The sequence below is a fragment of the Pimephales promelas genome, chromosome 1 (assembly GCF_988280905.1).
Source record: "Pimephales promelas chromosome 1, fPimPro1.hap1.1, whole genome shotgun sequence".
Taxonomy (NCBI): Eukaryota; Metazoa; Chordata; class Actinopteri; order Cypriniformes; family Leuciscidae; genus Pimephales; species Pimephales promelas.
In genome coordinates, this window is record NC_142769.1 from 37,704,368 (window position 1) to 37,722,031 (window position 17,664).

The following is a 17,664-nucleotide window of genomic DNA, read 5'->3' on the forward strand; positions in this document are numbered from 1 at the left end:
CTGTTGCTTTCTGAGTCTTGTGTCGTGCGTGTCGGATAAGTAAGAGTCTAAGTAAGGCCATGTCTTTTGGACAGCTTTGAGTGCTGGTTTTAAAGATCAGAGCTGCTGGAAGTGACACATGACACGGCCAGCGCAGGTGCAGGCACTTCTGCTTCGCCTGAGCCTCTTCTCTCACATGTCACCAGTGCTCCCCCATGTGGTCAAACACTTCTCTGCCATTTAGTAACAGTGACTCTCCGAGTTTAACATGGCGACCGCTCACATTAGCTGTTGTTGGCCGAGAACTCTCTCGAACTCTGCTTCACTGATTATTTTAAGTGTGTGTGTGTGTGTGTGTGACATGTCGCTGATTTGATAATGAGGCTGAACTCTTGTTCATTTGTGTTTGCTTGGTTGTTAAAATATTTTTTTTTTTTTTGCCAACGTAGGCTACCATGAAAAGTTTTCTTTAAAGACTTTATCTCTCTTTATTGTTGTAAACGGAAGTAAACTAGACTTTTTGGTGCAGAAATGTAAAAATAAATGGTTTACAAATCCCTTAATCTTAAACAACAATTCTTGTAAAAAAAATATTATACACACTGTAAAAAAATATTGTTGGTTTAACTTAATAAATAAGTAACCTGGTTGCCTTAATTTTAAGTTCATTGAAATGGAAAAATTGAGTTAATATGATGAAGGAGATATTATGTTAAAATATGTCAAAATATTATGTTATCTGAACTACATAAATTATCTAAGTTGATTTGACAATAGAAAAAATGTTGTGATTACAAATCATAAAAATATTTTTTTACAGTGATGAAGTCTTTCAATTAATATGAGGCCATACAACTACATGGAATATGTCCTTTTAAAATTTAATTTGTCACTACACTGTGTGGTTTTCAAAAAGTGGCCAAAAACGAATTTAAAATGTATTAGTAATAGTATAAAATATGTTATCTTCATAGACATTTCAAACAAGATATTGGAAAAATAAATGAACCTTTTATTTTTTGTCACCTAGCCTGAAATGTCTCATTTTTCCTAAATTTGCTAAATAAAAAAAGTTACATTTAGCTGAATGCAATGCATGTGAAAATTTTTTATAAAATGTCTATTTAGTGTGTGAAGTGTGTGTTTTGTCTCGCATTGTGTTGTTACTTCTAAAAAAGATTGGGTCCCACTTTATATTAAGTGGCTTTAAGTACTATGTACTTACATCGAAAAATAAGTACAATGTACTTATTTTGTTCAGATTGTATTGTAAAACACTTTTGTTGCTATTGAGGTGTGATACGGGTAAGGTTAGGGTTAGGTGTGGTTGTATAGGTCGGTTTAAGGGTGGGTTAAGGTGTAAGGGAAGGGTCAACTGTGTAATTACAAATGTAACTACATTTATTAATTACAGCTGTAATTACATGCAGGTATTTTCAAAATATAAGTACAATGTAAAAACATGTATGTACACAATAAGTCCATTGTATCAAATTATTAATTTCAATGTAAGTACATAGTACTTAAAACCACTTAATATAAAGTGGGACCAAAGATTGTGACTTGTGCAAATTTGTGTTGTTTGGGCCTCTATGTTTGGTGTGTAATGGATTGGTTCAGTTTTCAAAGAATGAGGTTTGTTATACACTGTAACTGTAAAAGTGGCTTTGCTACTTCATGATAGCAGAAAACAGGCAGTGACTGTGACCTATCTCAGTGATAGTGTTGTGGGACTTGGCCTCTGTTGGGTGACTTTCCTCTGAGCCTGTGAGACAGATAACACAGAAATGCAGTCAAATGACGTAGTTTGGCTAGATAAGATCTGTGAGCGCTATTGTTGACGTCTCATTGTGGTTAGAGTGGTTTTCTTTTCTTTTTTTCTTTGCAAGCGCCAGAAAGGTTTTCGTTTAGCAGCTTTCTGCTCACAAAAAAAAACGTTGCTCAGGTGTTGACAATTTTCTCTCCCACATCAAACCTGTAGTACAAACCAATACTGAGAAGAGTGTTTAAAAAAAAAAAAATGCTTATAGGAACTTCAGCAACATAAAAATAACTCATGTAACTGCTTCTTTGTCTTAACTTTCCATAGGTTTTGTGCAGCGTGGCAGTCGTGAAAGAAATGTGCTTTTAAAGAGCCTTTGTTTTTTGTCCTTTTAGATGATCCTGTGGGACTGGGACCTGAAACAATGGTACAAGCCACAATATCAGGTCAGTACTGCTCATTTTTAGCTTCTAACTAATTTGTGTATTCACACACACACACACACACACAGTATTTTATTGTTTTACATTATTAAATATATTATTATTTGTGTTCAAGTTTTATTTTATGTTTTTTTTGTAAGCCAGGATAATTATTATAATTGAAACTAAAACCATAAAAAAATTACTTGAAATAAAATATAAAAAATATATATATTTTATTTCAGCTAGTTGATTTTTAATCAGATGAACAATACTAAAAAAAGAATACTAAAACTATATAGACATATTTAAAAAACCTAAAACTTGCAAACATGAAAAATACACAACAAAATTACTGAAACTAATTGAAATTACAATGAAAACAGAAAATCTCATTCAAAATATGAATTAAAACTATAGTATCTCATCAATGATGCTACAATAGCACTGATGTAAAGTCAGGAATGAGAGTGTAATCTGTGTAGGCCAACATCTCCTCTCAGTCTCTTTCTGTCTGAAAGACCCTTATATTGTCCATCTGAGGACCGTTTGTAGCCCGTTAGCATGCTGGGGCCTGAAGCCCCTCCATCTGCCCGCTGCTCATTACTGTGGCTGACCTGCGAGTGGATAACCCTCATCCTGGCTCACATAAAGCTTGCCAAATGACGTCAAAGCCTGGAGGAAGTGCTCGCTGTGCATTTTTTACCACGCACGTGTGAGCACGCACACACGCGCAGGTCGCAGCAGTGCCTCCACTCTAGTTTATTACTTTCATCAGAACCACCCCCTTCAAAAAATTATGTAGGTTTGAATTAAATACAATCAATAAAATGAGCTCAGCATGTACGCACAAGGCCGAAAATGGATTAAAACTAGCTGAGTTTATAAATACACCCAGAGTTCTTCCTGTAATATCATTATGAACGGTTCCTTTTTTTTCCGCTGAGTGTATATCATCAAAAACTGCTACTTGGCTAGATTTATCAAATGGATGGCTCCAGGAAAGAGTCATTCTTTGCTACAGTTACTACTCGCACAAGTCTGGAGCAGTGGGATGGCCTTCCTGTTTGTTTAACAGTAAAGCATGAGGCTAGCAATGCCAGAGTCATGGGTTTGATTTCCAGGGAATGCATGAACTGATCAAATGTGCTGCCGGAATGCAATGTATGGGAAAATATTTTTAACACTTTAGTTTAGGCTCCAATTCTCATTATTAACTAGTTGCTTATTTGCGTGCATATTTACATTTATTCATTTAGCTGATGCTTTTATCCAAATCGATTTGCAATTGCTTTATATATCAGAGGTTCCACGCCTCTGGAGCAAATAGGGTTTAAGTGTCTTGCTCAGGGACACATTGGTGTCTCACAGTGGATTCGAACCTGGGTCTCTCACACCAAAGGCATGTGTCTTATCCACTGCGCCATCACCACCCCTATTTGTAGGATATTAGCTGTGTATAGTACAGTACTTATAAAGCACACATTAATGCCTTCTTCTAAAACCGTCTTCCTAAACTTAACAACTATTAATAAACAGTAATGAGGAGTTTATTGAGGGAAAAGTAATAGTTAATAGCGAGAATTGGACTGTAATCTAAAGTGTGACTGAAAAAACTCGAAATGTCACTGTTTGAAATCTCACTGTACCTCTAAATTACCACAAGGAGGCAGTATAAGTCCCATGAACGGATAACTGCGAGGTAATTTGCTGCTTAATTTTTGCATTCTATGGATGTTGTAATATATGCTCTGTGTGTGCTTAGGGTGCAGTGAGTGGGAATGGTGTGGATCTATCTGTGATAAATGAGGCCAGGAACCTGGTCTCAGACCTGCTGATGGACCATTCTCTCTCACCCCACGTCCTTTCCTCACTGCGCAGCGTCAGCAGCCTCATGGGAACTTTCTCTGGGTCCTGCCGACCACGGGTCAACCCCTTCACACCCTTCCCTGGCTTCTACCCCTGTGCTGAGATAGAAGACCCCTCAGAGAGATTAGAGAGAAAGCCACTGAAGGTGGGTGAGGAGCAGCGTTGGGGAAGAGACTTTGAAACTACAAGTTACTCATAATTTGAAGTAGTTCAGGTCAAGTTACTCTTTTGGAAAAAAATGAATCAGAATGAAGCTTCTATATTGAAGCTACTCAAGGGCCAATAGTTACATATTTAGATATAAACGTAATAATTATAATTAATAAATAAGAACACTAACAATAACAAGTGGTGTCTGTGCATTTTTGGTACTTGGCCCCTAATGATTTTATAACTGAATGTAATTTTTTATGCACTGGTATTATGGCATCCTAGGAAGCTATACACATGTTAAGGCTGAAAATTGAAAATAAATAAATAAAATTATATATATTTATATATATAGTATATAGTGTGTGTATATATATATATATATATATATATATATATATATATATAGTGTGTATATATGTATACATGTATGTGTATATATATATATTTTACTTTTTTGTCCAAATTTCATTTGAAATACTAAAAAGTAAAATCAGTTGTTTTAAATGCTTTTAGGTATCACATTATAATGTACTATATAATAAATGGATGTTCATTATGAGATTTGCACACATTTGATTTTTAATTCATTTAAATTAGTCAAATCAGTTAAATTTTTTTACTCAAATAATATGGGAAATTAGTATGCACAATTAAAAGAAAATATGGAAATTTAGTATGCACAATTAAATTTTAAATATCGGCCATTATATATCCAGTATGTACTGATACCATAAAATGAAAAAATGTAATGTCAGCTGAAAACCTGTATTGTCCAAATATACACTAACATTTAGTTTTGGGTCAGTATGATGTTTTTTATTATTATTATTATTTATTTTTTTTTTTTAAATAATACTTTTATCCAGAAAGGTCACTGGAAAAAAAAAAATATATTTCAAATTATTTCTATTTTAAATAAATGCTGCTCTTTTAGCTGTCTTTTCTTCAAAAAAATTCACTGGTTCTACAATTATTTTTATTTATTTATTTATGTATATTTTATTTTTATTTTTTTGAATGATAATGTGGCTCTGAAGACTGGAGTAATGTTTTCAGAAGCTTTTCCATCACAGGAATGAGTTACATTTCAAACCAAATTCAAATAGAAAACTGTTATTTTCAATTGCCTCAACTTGGGGCTAAGTGCGCAATACCATAGGACATTAGGATGGTTGTTGTGCCCTTGACCACAGTTGTTCCCTAGGTAGCTCCAAAGGGATTTTAGTAACAGGTGTACTGTAAGTCACTTCTGCTTATTTAGTACTAACTAAACGACTGTGTACTTTCAGGGTCTGAGCAGCAGGAACAGTCTCCCTACCCCTCAGCTGAGGCGCAGTTCAGCCTCTTCTTCTCTGCCCCCAATGGAGTCTGCCTCCTCACGCTGGGAACGAACCAGTGGAAAGAGATCTCTCTCTGAGCTTAGCAGGTCAGGCCTCATGACTTCACACTTTACAAACCTTAGTGCACTCTCTGTACTCCTCTAAGGTGGATGAGGACAGGAACACAAGTGCATTTGTATCTGTGAGTTGGTAGTCGTCCCCAAATGTGATTTATAATATAATGAAATGTTTGTATAAGGCAATAGTTTTAAGATATTATTAGGACAATGTGCTTTCTGTAATTTTACTGCTTGTCCTCAAGGTGGCAGTGTTAATAAGAAAAGCTGCTGTAGTGCTGTTTTTACAATCCCTAAAAGAAACTTCATGATCTAATGTAAATTCATTCACTCTCATTGAAAGTGTAGAAATATCAGCTTTGTTTAACACACATTTTGCAATTTAAAAATTAATTGCAAATATTTTCTCCCATTCTAAGCACTGGGCCCAAACATAGGTGACTTGACTTCTATACTTTTTTTTTGTCTTACAGCCAGAGTTGTGTTTCTAATGGGCCCAACAGCAACTTGCTGACTATACCTAAACAGAGATCGTCCTCTGTCACCCTCTCCTATGGCCACACTGTACCCAGAAGACCAGGTCAGCACCAATCAAGAGTGAAATAACTTTCTCATTATATCATTTTTTGTACAAAATAATATTTGAGATTAGTCTTTACTAGGCTTTACTGCAACAGCTATATCCGTATGTTGGCAAATGACAAACAAGGATGTCATAGTAGATACTAAAACATACTAAAAAAAACATACATTATATTGTATGTATTGTGTATATTTATGTATTCTACAGATAAGTCAATCTAAATAGTATGTGGTGTAACTCTCAAGTAAAAATTAAAAAAAAAAAATGTATAATGACCCAAACACACATCATTGATTTACACATCATTTATTTAATTAGACAGACAAGCAATGATAGTAGATTATTGCCAACATTTCTTTTTCAAGAATTTCAGTATGTTTCAGTATGTTAATTAGACCTTTAGCAGCCTCTGTACAATTACACCACCTTGACTTAAAGCCCACAAAAATACCAAAATGATTTTGATTCTAAAATGGACAAATATGTTCATCATAGCAGTGCCTCTGTTTATTGTTGTAGATATTACTACTACTTTTTTGTATATTTTTATATATATATATATATATATATATATATATATATAGGTGCTTCTCCCAGCCTGAGCCCCGTCACTTCCCCGAGTCACAGTCTCTCCGCTGCTTCCGGCTTGTCTCTAGTCACACGCTCTCCAGTGGAGTTCCCAGACACTGCTGATTTCCTCACCAAGCCCAGTGTCAACCTGCACAAACCTCTGGGCTACACGCTGAGCTCACCTGATTTCCAGCAACCGTATCGAGGTCATGTCTCGGCCCCCTTGTGCACTAGGTACTGTAACTTCTAGAACCCTTTCCCTGTTCTCGCGGATGAGTAGACCAATGAAGCTGCACCTTATAAGAGAAATAATTCATCGTATTTTCTTTAGTTGTGGCCGACAGATGCTGAAAGGTCTGGCCAATGTGGAAATGGGTGAGGGCCATCACCCGACAGCCAATGAGATGCAAAGAACACGCTCAGGTAAAGTTATTAATCTATTTCAGGAATATTCTATAGTCATTCCTGAGTCCATGCTTTGGTTTAACGCTCAAAATGATGCTTTTGCTTGCTTGTTTAGCTGAAGGAGCAGAGTATGGTGGGGAAAACCTGATCCGAGAGGAGAGCGTGGAGGCCGAGTCTCAGGAAGAAAGAACTCCAGACACAGCGGAGGAAAAGCTAAATAGCCAGACCGAGGAAGAGGAACAGACCTCCAGTACAGAACAGACCTCATTGGACTCTGAGGTAAAGCGCACACACGGTGAACTGCACATGGTTTCATTATATTAATGTCTAAAACATTGCCTCAGGAACTGAAATCAAGATCCACTGTTGCTTGTGGACAATTCATTTTAATTTATTAAGTGCTGTTACGCCTTAGAAAGCCCCACAAGAGAAGAGCTTTTCTTTCACGTAACCTCGAATGCCCTCATCTCGATTCCACCGCTCTCCCGCTCATTTTATTGGCCAATTTGGCAGTTGTTAAAGTGGCCAGCTGTCGAACAAGCCGAGTCGAGTTTAGAAGAAAAGTGCTCATTTGCATTCCCATACTTTTGCATTGTTATGTGGTTGCTGGATTTATAGCTGTGGCTCATGAGTGGATCTCTCCTCAAACCCTCGGCTTATTGTTTTGCTCAAAGGGGTCTACAGTAAGAGCGTGCGAGGACAACATAAATTTAGCTGACTTAGTCAAATATTTTCCTTGTTATCTCTGGAAAAGTGGCCAGACGTGACATTATCTGTATGACTAAGCTGAGATTACTGCAAAACCTTCTACCTTCTGTCTGCTGACTGTGATTGATCTCTGGCAGGGAAATGAGGAGTTTAGGTTGGACTCTATGCTGGTGGAGCATGAAGCACTCATGGAAAAGATCAACACCTGGAACTTCCAGATCTTTGAGCTGATGGACATTACGGGAGGGAAGACTGGCAGGATTCTCAGCTATGTTAGTGCTTTGTAATTCCAAATATTAAGCCCAGCATTGAGAAATCCTATTGACTATGGTGGAAAACATGGTTCTCTTTTAGATAATTAAAACCATTTCTGTTTGGTTAAATCCAACCAATTACACACTTTTATTGTCTGATCTGATGTGAATGGCATTTCATAGCCGGATGTAATGCTAGTGGTCTGTCAGTACTGCGTGCCAATAAACATGAATCTGCAGGGACTCAGTGGCTCACTGCTTATCTTGTCTTAATGAAGTTCTGTTTGTTACATTCTCTCAGGTGGCGTACACTTTGTTCCAGGACACGGGTCTGTTCGAAATCTTCAAAATCCCTGTGCGGGAATTCATGACGTACTTTTGCGCTCTGGAGAACGGCTATCGTGATATCCCCTGTGAGAAAAAAAAAAATCTTGTTAAAAGTTAAACTTGAAAACTGGGTTAGAACTGTTCCAGTATTTCTCAAATTGGACCACAGTGCAGATTTGTGTCATGTGAAACTGAGAATGGTTGGAAATCATTTCAGCAAAGCGTTAATGTGTTGTTTTATCTGCTCTCCACTCAGATCACAACCGGGTCCATGCCACCGACGTCCTTCATGCAGTGTGGTATCTTACCACCCAGCCAATCCCAGGATTTCAGCAGATCCATAATGAGCATGTCACAGGAAGTGATACAGGTACAACTATGCTCTCTTATGCCATTACAGTTTTGCCATCAAGAAACCGAGGCACTTTACTGAGGCGGGTTGTTATAGTCCCACAATTACAGATTCATGGTCTACCATCATTGTGCCCTTGGATAAAGTATTGGATGAAACTTTATTATAGAGTACATGATGGACAGATTCAGGTTAGAGCATCTGTTTCCTCAGTTATGTCTCTAATTCTATTTAGCATAGCTCCTGATCCATCAGAAATATATTAGAGGCTGTTTCTCGGTCGTCGTTATTCCAGCCAGCGGCGCAAATGCTGTCCGATTAGAAATCGTCTGTTGCGATTGAGATCTGAGGTGGCTGCTGGCTCAGCATGTCCGGGGCTTATTTTAAGTCTGCTGATGGCCCTTGTAATTTCTCAAATGGAGTTCACTCTGACTCACTCTGCTGCTGTTCCACGTAGCAGCCATCTCTGGCAAGCAGAGGTGTTGAATCACACCGAGACCAGTGACTTCACTAGCTGGCTCAAGTACATAGTTACAAAATATTCCAAAAGCTTTGGGAAAGAGATGGTGGAGTGTGATTTCCGAGGATTTGGTTTGCTGTAAAAGCAGTCGGCTTAATTGCAGCCTCTCGGCATGTTTGTTCTCTCATTTCATTAGAGATGTTTAAGGCCTATGCGCTGCAATTTTGAATTAGCAACACTGAAAACATGCTTGAATATAAACAAATATATAAATATAAACATTTTTTTTTTTCATTTGCTGACCATATTTCATATAGTTTATATGTAGTATTATATTTATAGAGTCGTTTAGCTATATAGGTTTTTTTTTTCAGGTATATTGTATATATCTTTGGCCAATATTGCACATTTCCCCCATTTCCCCTGTTTTTTTGCATAGATTACTTACTGTCATCTAAAACTCACTTAAAGATAATCTTTAAAAACACTAATAATTGAAACGGTTAAATGTGATCTTATAGAGCAAAGGAAATTCTTTTTAAAATCTGCTTATTATAATGTTGTGTCAAATTTAATTACAGCATTAAATAAATTGAGTTTAGTTTTCAGTTTTAGTTTTTTGGGTAATCACATCATAATTTTCACCATTTAAAATGTGGCTAAATCAAATTTTTTAAAACAAAGCAAGCTGCGTGTGTCAACTAGGTGGTGTAAGATACTGTATTGATTTAGAAATGGACTGTCACCATGAAAGGATGTGCAATAGTGTTTCATCACTGGTTTTACATGGTCATTTTTTGTTTTTATTAGATTCAGACAGTGGAATTTCCCCAGGTAGGGTGGCATATGCCACTTCCAAAAGCTCCTCGTTTTCAGATGACAGTTACGGCTGTCTGGCCTGGAATGTCCCTGCGCTGGAACTCATGGCACTATATGTAGCAGCTGCTATGCACGACTATGATCATCCTGGTCGCACAAATGCCTTTCTCGTAGCCACTAACGCTCCTCAGGTTAGTAAAGTAACTTTTTTTTTTGCAGTTTAGAAGAACTATGGATTTTGTATAGGTAAATTTGAAGAGTTCAGATGCAAAAGCCTCTAAATGCCATTTGAAATTTTCTTCTAAAATGACCATTTTTATCAAGCTTGTATATTTAAGTTCAGTAATTTCACTTAAATGACAATTAATAGGTAATCTTCATTGCCATTTAAGTGAAATTATTGAACTTGAATATACAAGCTTGATAAAAATGATCATTTTAGAAGAAAATTTCAAATGGCACTTAGAGGCTCTGAACTCTTCAATTGTTCTAAATAGCTTATTAACACAGTTTTGGTTATCAAGTTTTCACACTGTTGTGTCAAGAAGTGAAGCCAGCCCATCTTTTATCAGAAGCATATGATTTTGTAATCAGTGAATGGAACTTCTCGATGCACATTATTACTCTCTTCTTCTTTCTTTCTTTCCGTTTTCATCTCACCACACACACACACACACACACACACACACACACACTCTCTCTCTCTCTCTCTCTCACTCTCTCTCACTCTCACACACAGGCGGTGTTGTATAATGACCGTTCGGTTTTAGAGAACCACCATGCAGCCTCTGCCTGGAGCCTGTTTCTTTCCCAGCCTGAGTTCAACTTCCTGTGCAGCTTGGACCATGTTGAGTTTAAGCGCTTTCGGTTCCTAGTGATCGAGGCCATCCTCGCTACAGACCTGAAGAAGCACTTTGACTTCCTAGCAGAGTTTAATTCTAAGGTAGGTAGTAGGGGTGCACCGATATGGTATCAACAACCAATATCAATTATTAGTAACGAGCACAACAGCTTGTTGTGGGCCAATACCAATAAATATGATTTACATACAGATAGTCATCTGTCATTGGAAATGTCTCAGCTAGGCTTTGCTTCTTAATATTTTGTGGATGCTTTGAATAGATAGTTCAAAAGAACTGGATTTTTTTTTAATAGAAACATTTTGTAACATTTTAATTTAATAACAATTTAATAACAATTGTAACAATTTACTTTAATACATCCTTGCTGAATAAAAGTATTAAGTGAGTATTATTTTTATTTTTTTTAATCCAAGCTTTTGAATGGTAGAGTAATATAGTTTACACAAAATATTAAGCAAAAACTTTTCAAATTGATTATAAGAAGAAATGTTTCTTTAGCACTAAATCAACATAAAATAGATTTCAGAAAGATCATGTGACTCTGAAAACTGGATCAATGGCTGCTGACAATTCAGCAATGATTAAGTGAATTAAAATATATTCAAATAATTTTAAATAATAATTTTAAATTGTAATAATATTTAACAATATTACCTTTTTTATTGTATTTTTGATTAAATAAATGCAGCCTTGGTGAACTTTAAAGAACTTTAAGAAAAAAAAAATGAAATGAAAAATCTTAATTACCTACCTACTGCAGAAAAGGGTGTTTTCTTGTGGTTAATCCTCTGATTGATATTTCTCTTTATTCAGGTTAATGATGTGAATAGTCCAGGCATTGACTGGACTAATGAAAATGACAGGTTGTTAGTGTGCCAAGTGTGCATTAAGCTGGCAGATATCAATGGGCCAGCCAAAGACCGCAGCCTTCACCTCAAATGGACAGAGGGTATCGTCAATGAGTTTTATGAGCAGGTATGTCCTATTCACTTTATTACACTACTTCAACTGCGGCAACATGAGTTCAACATTCGTGCCTTTTTGCATTTCTGTCTTTATAGGGTGACGAGGAAGCCACTCTAGGATTACCCATCAGTCCTTTCATGGACCGGTCGGCACCACAGTTAGCAAAGCTGCAGGAGTCTTTTATCACGCACATCGTCGGGCCTCTTTGTAACTCCTATGATGCTGCAGGCCTCCTGCCAGGATACTGGATTGATGAGGAAGGCTCAGACGATGAAGAGGACACCGAAGACATTGAAACGGAAGATGAAGAGCTGGACGAGGATCTTGAACCAAGTATGGCTATACGCTTGTGCTCCTAAGCAGTGTTGGGGGTAATGCATTACCAGTAACACAAGTTATGGGATACATACTAGGTAGATACTATCACAGAAAAACAAAGTCACAGGAATTATGAAAATAATCAAAGTCCTGGTCATTGTTATGTGCAATATACTTGGAAATCTTCTCAGCAGCTATAGTCCAGATCTTTAATGTAGAGATTTGTGCAAAATTCACCCGAGCCATGGATATTTCCAACATTATAATGTCTCGGAGTTGTGTCAAACACTTACATTATTGTAAATTATAAGTGTTTTAAGTGTATTGTAAATTATTATATTATTGTAAATGATATTATTGTAAATATCCAACAATATCCAGGGTGTGTGGTGGAGCCAGCATTAGCCAAAATAGAATTGTCTTTCGTTTTTGAAAAGGCTAAAGGCTCTGTTCAAAATTCAAAAGTCGAAGTCAAAACAATGTATTTTAAAGTGGCGCCCAATATTGATTGTGACTGAAGTTGCAGTGAATCAGTTGGTGAATGGGATCCTTAGATGAGGTGAAAAAAAAGAGAAAAACTCTACTTAAGCGTTTTTCTTAGACTTTCCCGTACAACCATGAGATAAAGTGTCTGGAAGTTGACATTTCAAGCCAAGCAATCATCAGATGTGTGGTGAGCAGTTTTCCCACAAGGCACCCCTTTGGCCTTCATAGCCGACCTGAGGTGCAGATACAAAAAGTGGGAAGAGGGTTCTGTCCCATACTGGTCACACAGTTCTTTAAAGGTTAACATGCATTCAATACTATTATTATACCAGATAGGTGTGTCAAATATAAGAGTTATGAATGCATTTTTCCTTCGGTTTAATGTTAACTATTGTGTTGGCCTTTTGGACCAAAGGCTTGCCTACATTTTTTGGCGTTCAACCCAGAGAACAGAATGTCTAGTTCTCCTTTATCTCTCTCCAAGGAACCCTGGAAAGTGGGTTGAGCCAAACTTTAATGCATCTTATTTGAAAACCCCAAGGTACAATTCAAAATTCGGGAGCACTTGCCGTATGTTTTGCACGCAGCAATTTCTCAAATTTAAGTCTGGGTTGTTTACAGTTCCAGATGAATTTACAGCGTGTAGAATCGAGTTTGTGCCAAACGTTGGTTTCTTACAAACTTTATTAATGTGGCTATAATTCTGGATGATTATTTATTGATACACTTATTATTAATAAGTATACAGTGTCATAACTACATCTCTGATGTTTGTAACAAACCAAACCATTTGAAAATCTGTAGAAAATTGAGCAAGTTATGGTTATTTAAAAAGTACATACACCATTAAAACACGCTACAAGTGAGTAAGCTGCCTGTGTCAAGATGGCAGCCAGGTGCAGACGTCGACCTCCATTGGCCAGCAGCGCGGACGAGACATCTAACCTTTATTATGGATATCTGTGGTTGATATTAAACTTTTGGTGTATCCGGTCATCAAAACTCTGAACACATCTTCCTTTTTTAAGAATGACTTAAGTGGCGTTCTCTTAACTCCAAGTCCTCAAGAGTCGCGGCCAAAGCCGATTTGAAAGACCGCTGTTCGCCAGCAGCATCTTGTTTGTTTCCAAGTAGCAGGGAAATTACCTATGAAAATCACGCCGCAGAACCATCACAACTCTGCCGTCATTGTGTTAAGCCCGCCCACCAACTCTGTACACGATGCGATTGGCCTGACCAGAGTTTGTTTTTTTCACTTCGAAAGCAAACGGAGAGTTGCTAGACCACACTGGCTGCAAAATAATTTATGCTGCCGCTAGCGTGCGTCTAGATTTCTACTACTACTGGACAGGAAATAACATGCGTTTGCTTCAGCCCAAGGCTTATTCATTTCCCTTTTGGTGTGAAAGGGCCTTTTGACAAATCATTTTACTTTTTAGTTACTTTTTCTTTCCAGCACAGGTGAGAACAAGTAATGAAAACGTAACATAATGGAATAATTTCCATAAAAAGTAAGCAATTAGTTACTTTTTAGCAAGTAACGTAATATTGTAACTGTAAGGCATTACTTTTTCACCAACACTGCTCATAAGTTTTCATAGCTCTTGTAGAATCTGTAATAATGAGAGAATGCCTTCCCCCCCCCAAATACTTCAGCTTAGATGTGGCTCACGCTATTTGTGTTTTCCTTACAGAGAGGAGAAAGGGTCGACGTCGGTTGTTCTGCAACATCATGCAGCACTTAACGGAGAACCACAAGGTGTGGAAGAAGACCATCGAAGAAGAGGAGAAGGCCAAAGAGCTGGAGACACAGCAGCAGCAATCCGAGAGCCCCAGCCTTCCTCCATCCAACTCTTCCTCTGATGACATTCAGGTCATTCAAGAGGAGACAGAGGAGGAGGAAAGGCAGTAGCAAGAGGAGAAGGTCAAGAAATGAAGCTCATTGAGGGGCTTAAACGGAGGGGATGACCCCTCCCTCTCCTTCACCTACACAAACACACACATTGACACCCAGAGGAAGACCCTAGCGGATCTCCCCATGCTGAAATTCGTCACTGTGTCAACACTCTGAAGCTAATGCAGTTCACATTGTGTTGGAAAAAAAGGCCTTACTACTGTGAGAGGACCCTTTGGTGGGAACCCCACTCCTATGCACTTTCACCCCATGGAGAATCAGCGGAGAACGAACAGAGCTTTGAAGATGCAGAATCGTGTTATGAGATTAAAACAAGACGGAGAAGAAAACAGGCAGGGGAGAATCGTGCCATCCATGGTTACGTGGCTGTGATGCTACCTTCAACGTAGAGCTCTTATCTCTCCCGTAGGTACTTAAGTCAAATAGGACACGAAAAAAGACTCTGGAAAAAAAAACAAAAACAAGAGACAATGACATAATTGACACCCGTTACCAAAGCGAACAGTTCAAAAACATAAAGACTACAACTGATGCCTTTTCAGGCTCAGTGTCAGGAAGCATAACTCAAAATGTGCCTGTCTGAACTTTAAATATATGTGTGTGTGTGTGTGTGTGTGTGTGTGTGTGTGTGTGTGTGTGTGTGTGTGTGTGTGTGTGTGTGTGTGTGTGTGTGTATATATATATATATATATATGTATATGTATGTATATGTATGTATATATATATATATATATATATATATATATATATGTATATATATATATTTAGTTTGTTTTTATTTTTCTTGTGGTCCAGAAAATGGGCTATGTACCCTGCACTGTATGTGCAGTCCCCAATTCATGCTGACGACATAAAACACTGTATTACTGAACAGAGTCACTAGGACAAGTGGAAATGCTGACATTTTTGACTGAAAAATGACCTGACTTCTGCATCGTTTTGGATGCTTTTTATTCATTGTTCACTTTACTGCATATTTTTTTTTTGTTTGCCTTTGTTGTTTGTAAGGTAGTTTTCATTCACTCATTTCACTTGTGTGTTTTTCCCCACCTTGTCCTCTTCAGGAACGCTGAGTTGCCAATCGTTGAATCTTATCTGTAAAGTCCGTCTGTGTTTAAAAGCATAGCGAATGGGACAGGATTGCTGTTCAAATGAAGGGACGTTTCTCCTTTTTTACGTTTAAATAGATATATTTTTTCACGGTTACTCAGGATTCATGAAGGATCAATCCTTGTTTTTTGCGAAAAATTTTATTCTGCAATTTCAACTTGCACGTCGAGCATTCTTTTCAGAGGCGGGACAGAAACAAATTTCTATTTTTTGTATGAATAACTTGAAAGTCGTTAGCAAAAAGAGATGCTCCCTCAAAGTGTATAGTGTCCTGGATATTAACCCCCGTCCTTATCAGCTGCACCAGACCAATTTATCCATGTTTATTTTTTTCCAAAGACCCACTGATAAGAATTGGAACCCAGGATTGTTTCTGAAAACAAAATGTTTGACTAAGCACGCAAGTCGTAGACTAAACATTGCTTTGGGGTTACTTCACGTTTGGCATTATTTGAACATATGGACACATGCTTGTACTTACTCTAATTATTGCCAAACGCATAATCTGGCCAGTTTGTCCAATTTTCCAAGTAATCCAGGGTTTCACCTTGAAAGCTGTACTTTTTTTTTCTTTCTTTCGTATTTTCTTATTTTTCACCATAAGGCAGGTTTAATACTAAAAGTTCTATATTTTTTTGTCTGAAGCAAGAACTCTAGGCATTCCACTAGAATAATGAGAGGAGGACGGGGAGGTGGAGACTAACCGGCTCCGGGTCTCTTTCTCTCTCGGTCCGCCTCATCTCAAACAAAACTCATTTTGTCTCTGTAGAGGAAAGTTCTCAAGTAGGCAGTGTAAATCAAGCTAGTATATTTAAGAGTAAAAAAAAAAAAAAAAACGATAAAAAATGTGCACATTTTACTACCAAACAAGTGTTTAACCTCTGCACAGAAAGAATACTTGCATATATAAATATATATATATATATTATATTATATTATATATTTTTTAATTAATCAACAATGCGTCTGTTTTCTACATACAGCTGACATATATTGTACATTGAGACCATGTAATTATCATCTTGTTTCAGGAGTTTTTAAAAAATCTAATGCTATTTACAGATGTGGATGTGTTTGGGTGTTGTGTTTTTCAGTTTGTTAGTTGTTTATTTTGGGTGCACTGTCTTTTGTTCCTGCCCATAACCACTCTTTGCCGAACGCCCCTTATTTCCAAAGCTCGCCGAGCTTGTATCAGCGATGCCGGATGCCTAAATGTCTCTGTCTCCATTTGTGGGTTTGTTCATAAGTCACTGTTTTTGGCCTGTGCTCAGGGTGCGTTCTGTGTTGGGGGCTTGTGTGCACCCAAAGCAGCTTGTGGTGCTCTATCTCTATCTCTCCCTCTCTCTCGCACCACCATCCCCTCGTGTTGACCACTTGCTCGACCGTCAAAGCGGACTGTGGTATCTCACTGTGGGGCATTCGTCGCAACACAGTAACCTCCGACGTTCCTGTCATCAGTACCTTTACGATGGCATTTACTTTTTTATGTAGCATTTAGATAGCAATGTCCGATTTAACCATTCAGCCTTTTCAGGGTTGTGGGGGAGAATTTACTTTTTTGTTATTATTTATAGCTGTCATAAAAGCACCATCCCTGAACAATAGTTCTACTCTCAATTGATTTCTGTCTTTCTGTGTCATTTTTTTTTTTTGGTTCTGTTTACGTATGGGAGCAGATGTGTACTTGATTGCTTTAAGTCAGGGGTCCAGGGACCACGAGAGGGGGTGAGCTTAAAGGCCTGCAAAAACGAGAACAAAAAATTCACAAAATATATTTTAGGGCTGCCTTATGTGCCCTGAAAATATTTATGAAATTTATTGACAGCACTAATTTTTAAACGTCATTTTTAAGACTTGTGCTTACCAAGGCTACGTTAATTTGATCAAATATACAGTAAAAACTGTAATAATTACTATATATATATATATATATATATATCATTTGAT

General features: G+C 37.4%; 1 protein-coding gene across 1 annotated transcript in view; it reads left to right on the forward strand.

Moving 5' to 3' along the window:
- pde3b (phosphodiesterase 3B) overlaps positions 1-17,338 on the forward strand; it is a 53,117-nt gene extending 35,779 nt beyond the window's left edge. Inside the window, exons 2-16 of the mRNA XM_039688496.2 lie at positions 2,137-2,187; positions 3,929-4,177; positions 5,475-5,611; positions 6,055-6,161; positions 6,749-6,968; positions 7,066-7,157; positions 7,255-7,418; positions 7,985-8,119; positions 8,403-8,514; positions 8,685-8,798; positions 10,051-10,250; positions 10,799-11,002; positions 11,736-11,897; positions 11,984-12,221; positions 14,387-17,338. Coding sequence (XP_039544430.2) covers positions 2,137-2,187; positions 3,929-4,177; positions 5,475-5,611; positions 6,055-6,161; positions 6,749-6,968; positions 7,066-7,157; positions 7,255-7,418; positions 7,985-8,119; positions 8,403-8,514; positions 8,685-8,798; positions 10,051-10,250; positions 10,799-11,002; positions 11,736-11,897; positions 11,984-12,221; positions 14,387-14,604 — 2,403 coding nt within the window. The 3' untranslated portion in view covers positions 14,605-17,338. The remainder of the gene's footprint in view (positions 1-2,136; positions 2,188-3,928; positions 4,178-5,474; positions 5,612-6,054; positions 6,162-6,748; positions 6,969-7,065; positions 7,158-7,254; positions 7,419-7,984; positions 8,120-8,402; positions 8,515-8,684; positions 8,799-10,050; positions 10,251-10,798; positions 11,003-11,735; positions 11,898-11,983; positions 12,222-14,386) is intronic.
- The last annotated feature ends 326 nt before the right edge of the window (positions 17,339-17,664 follow it).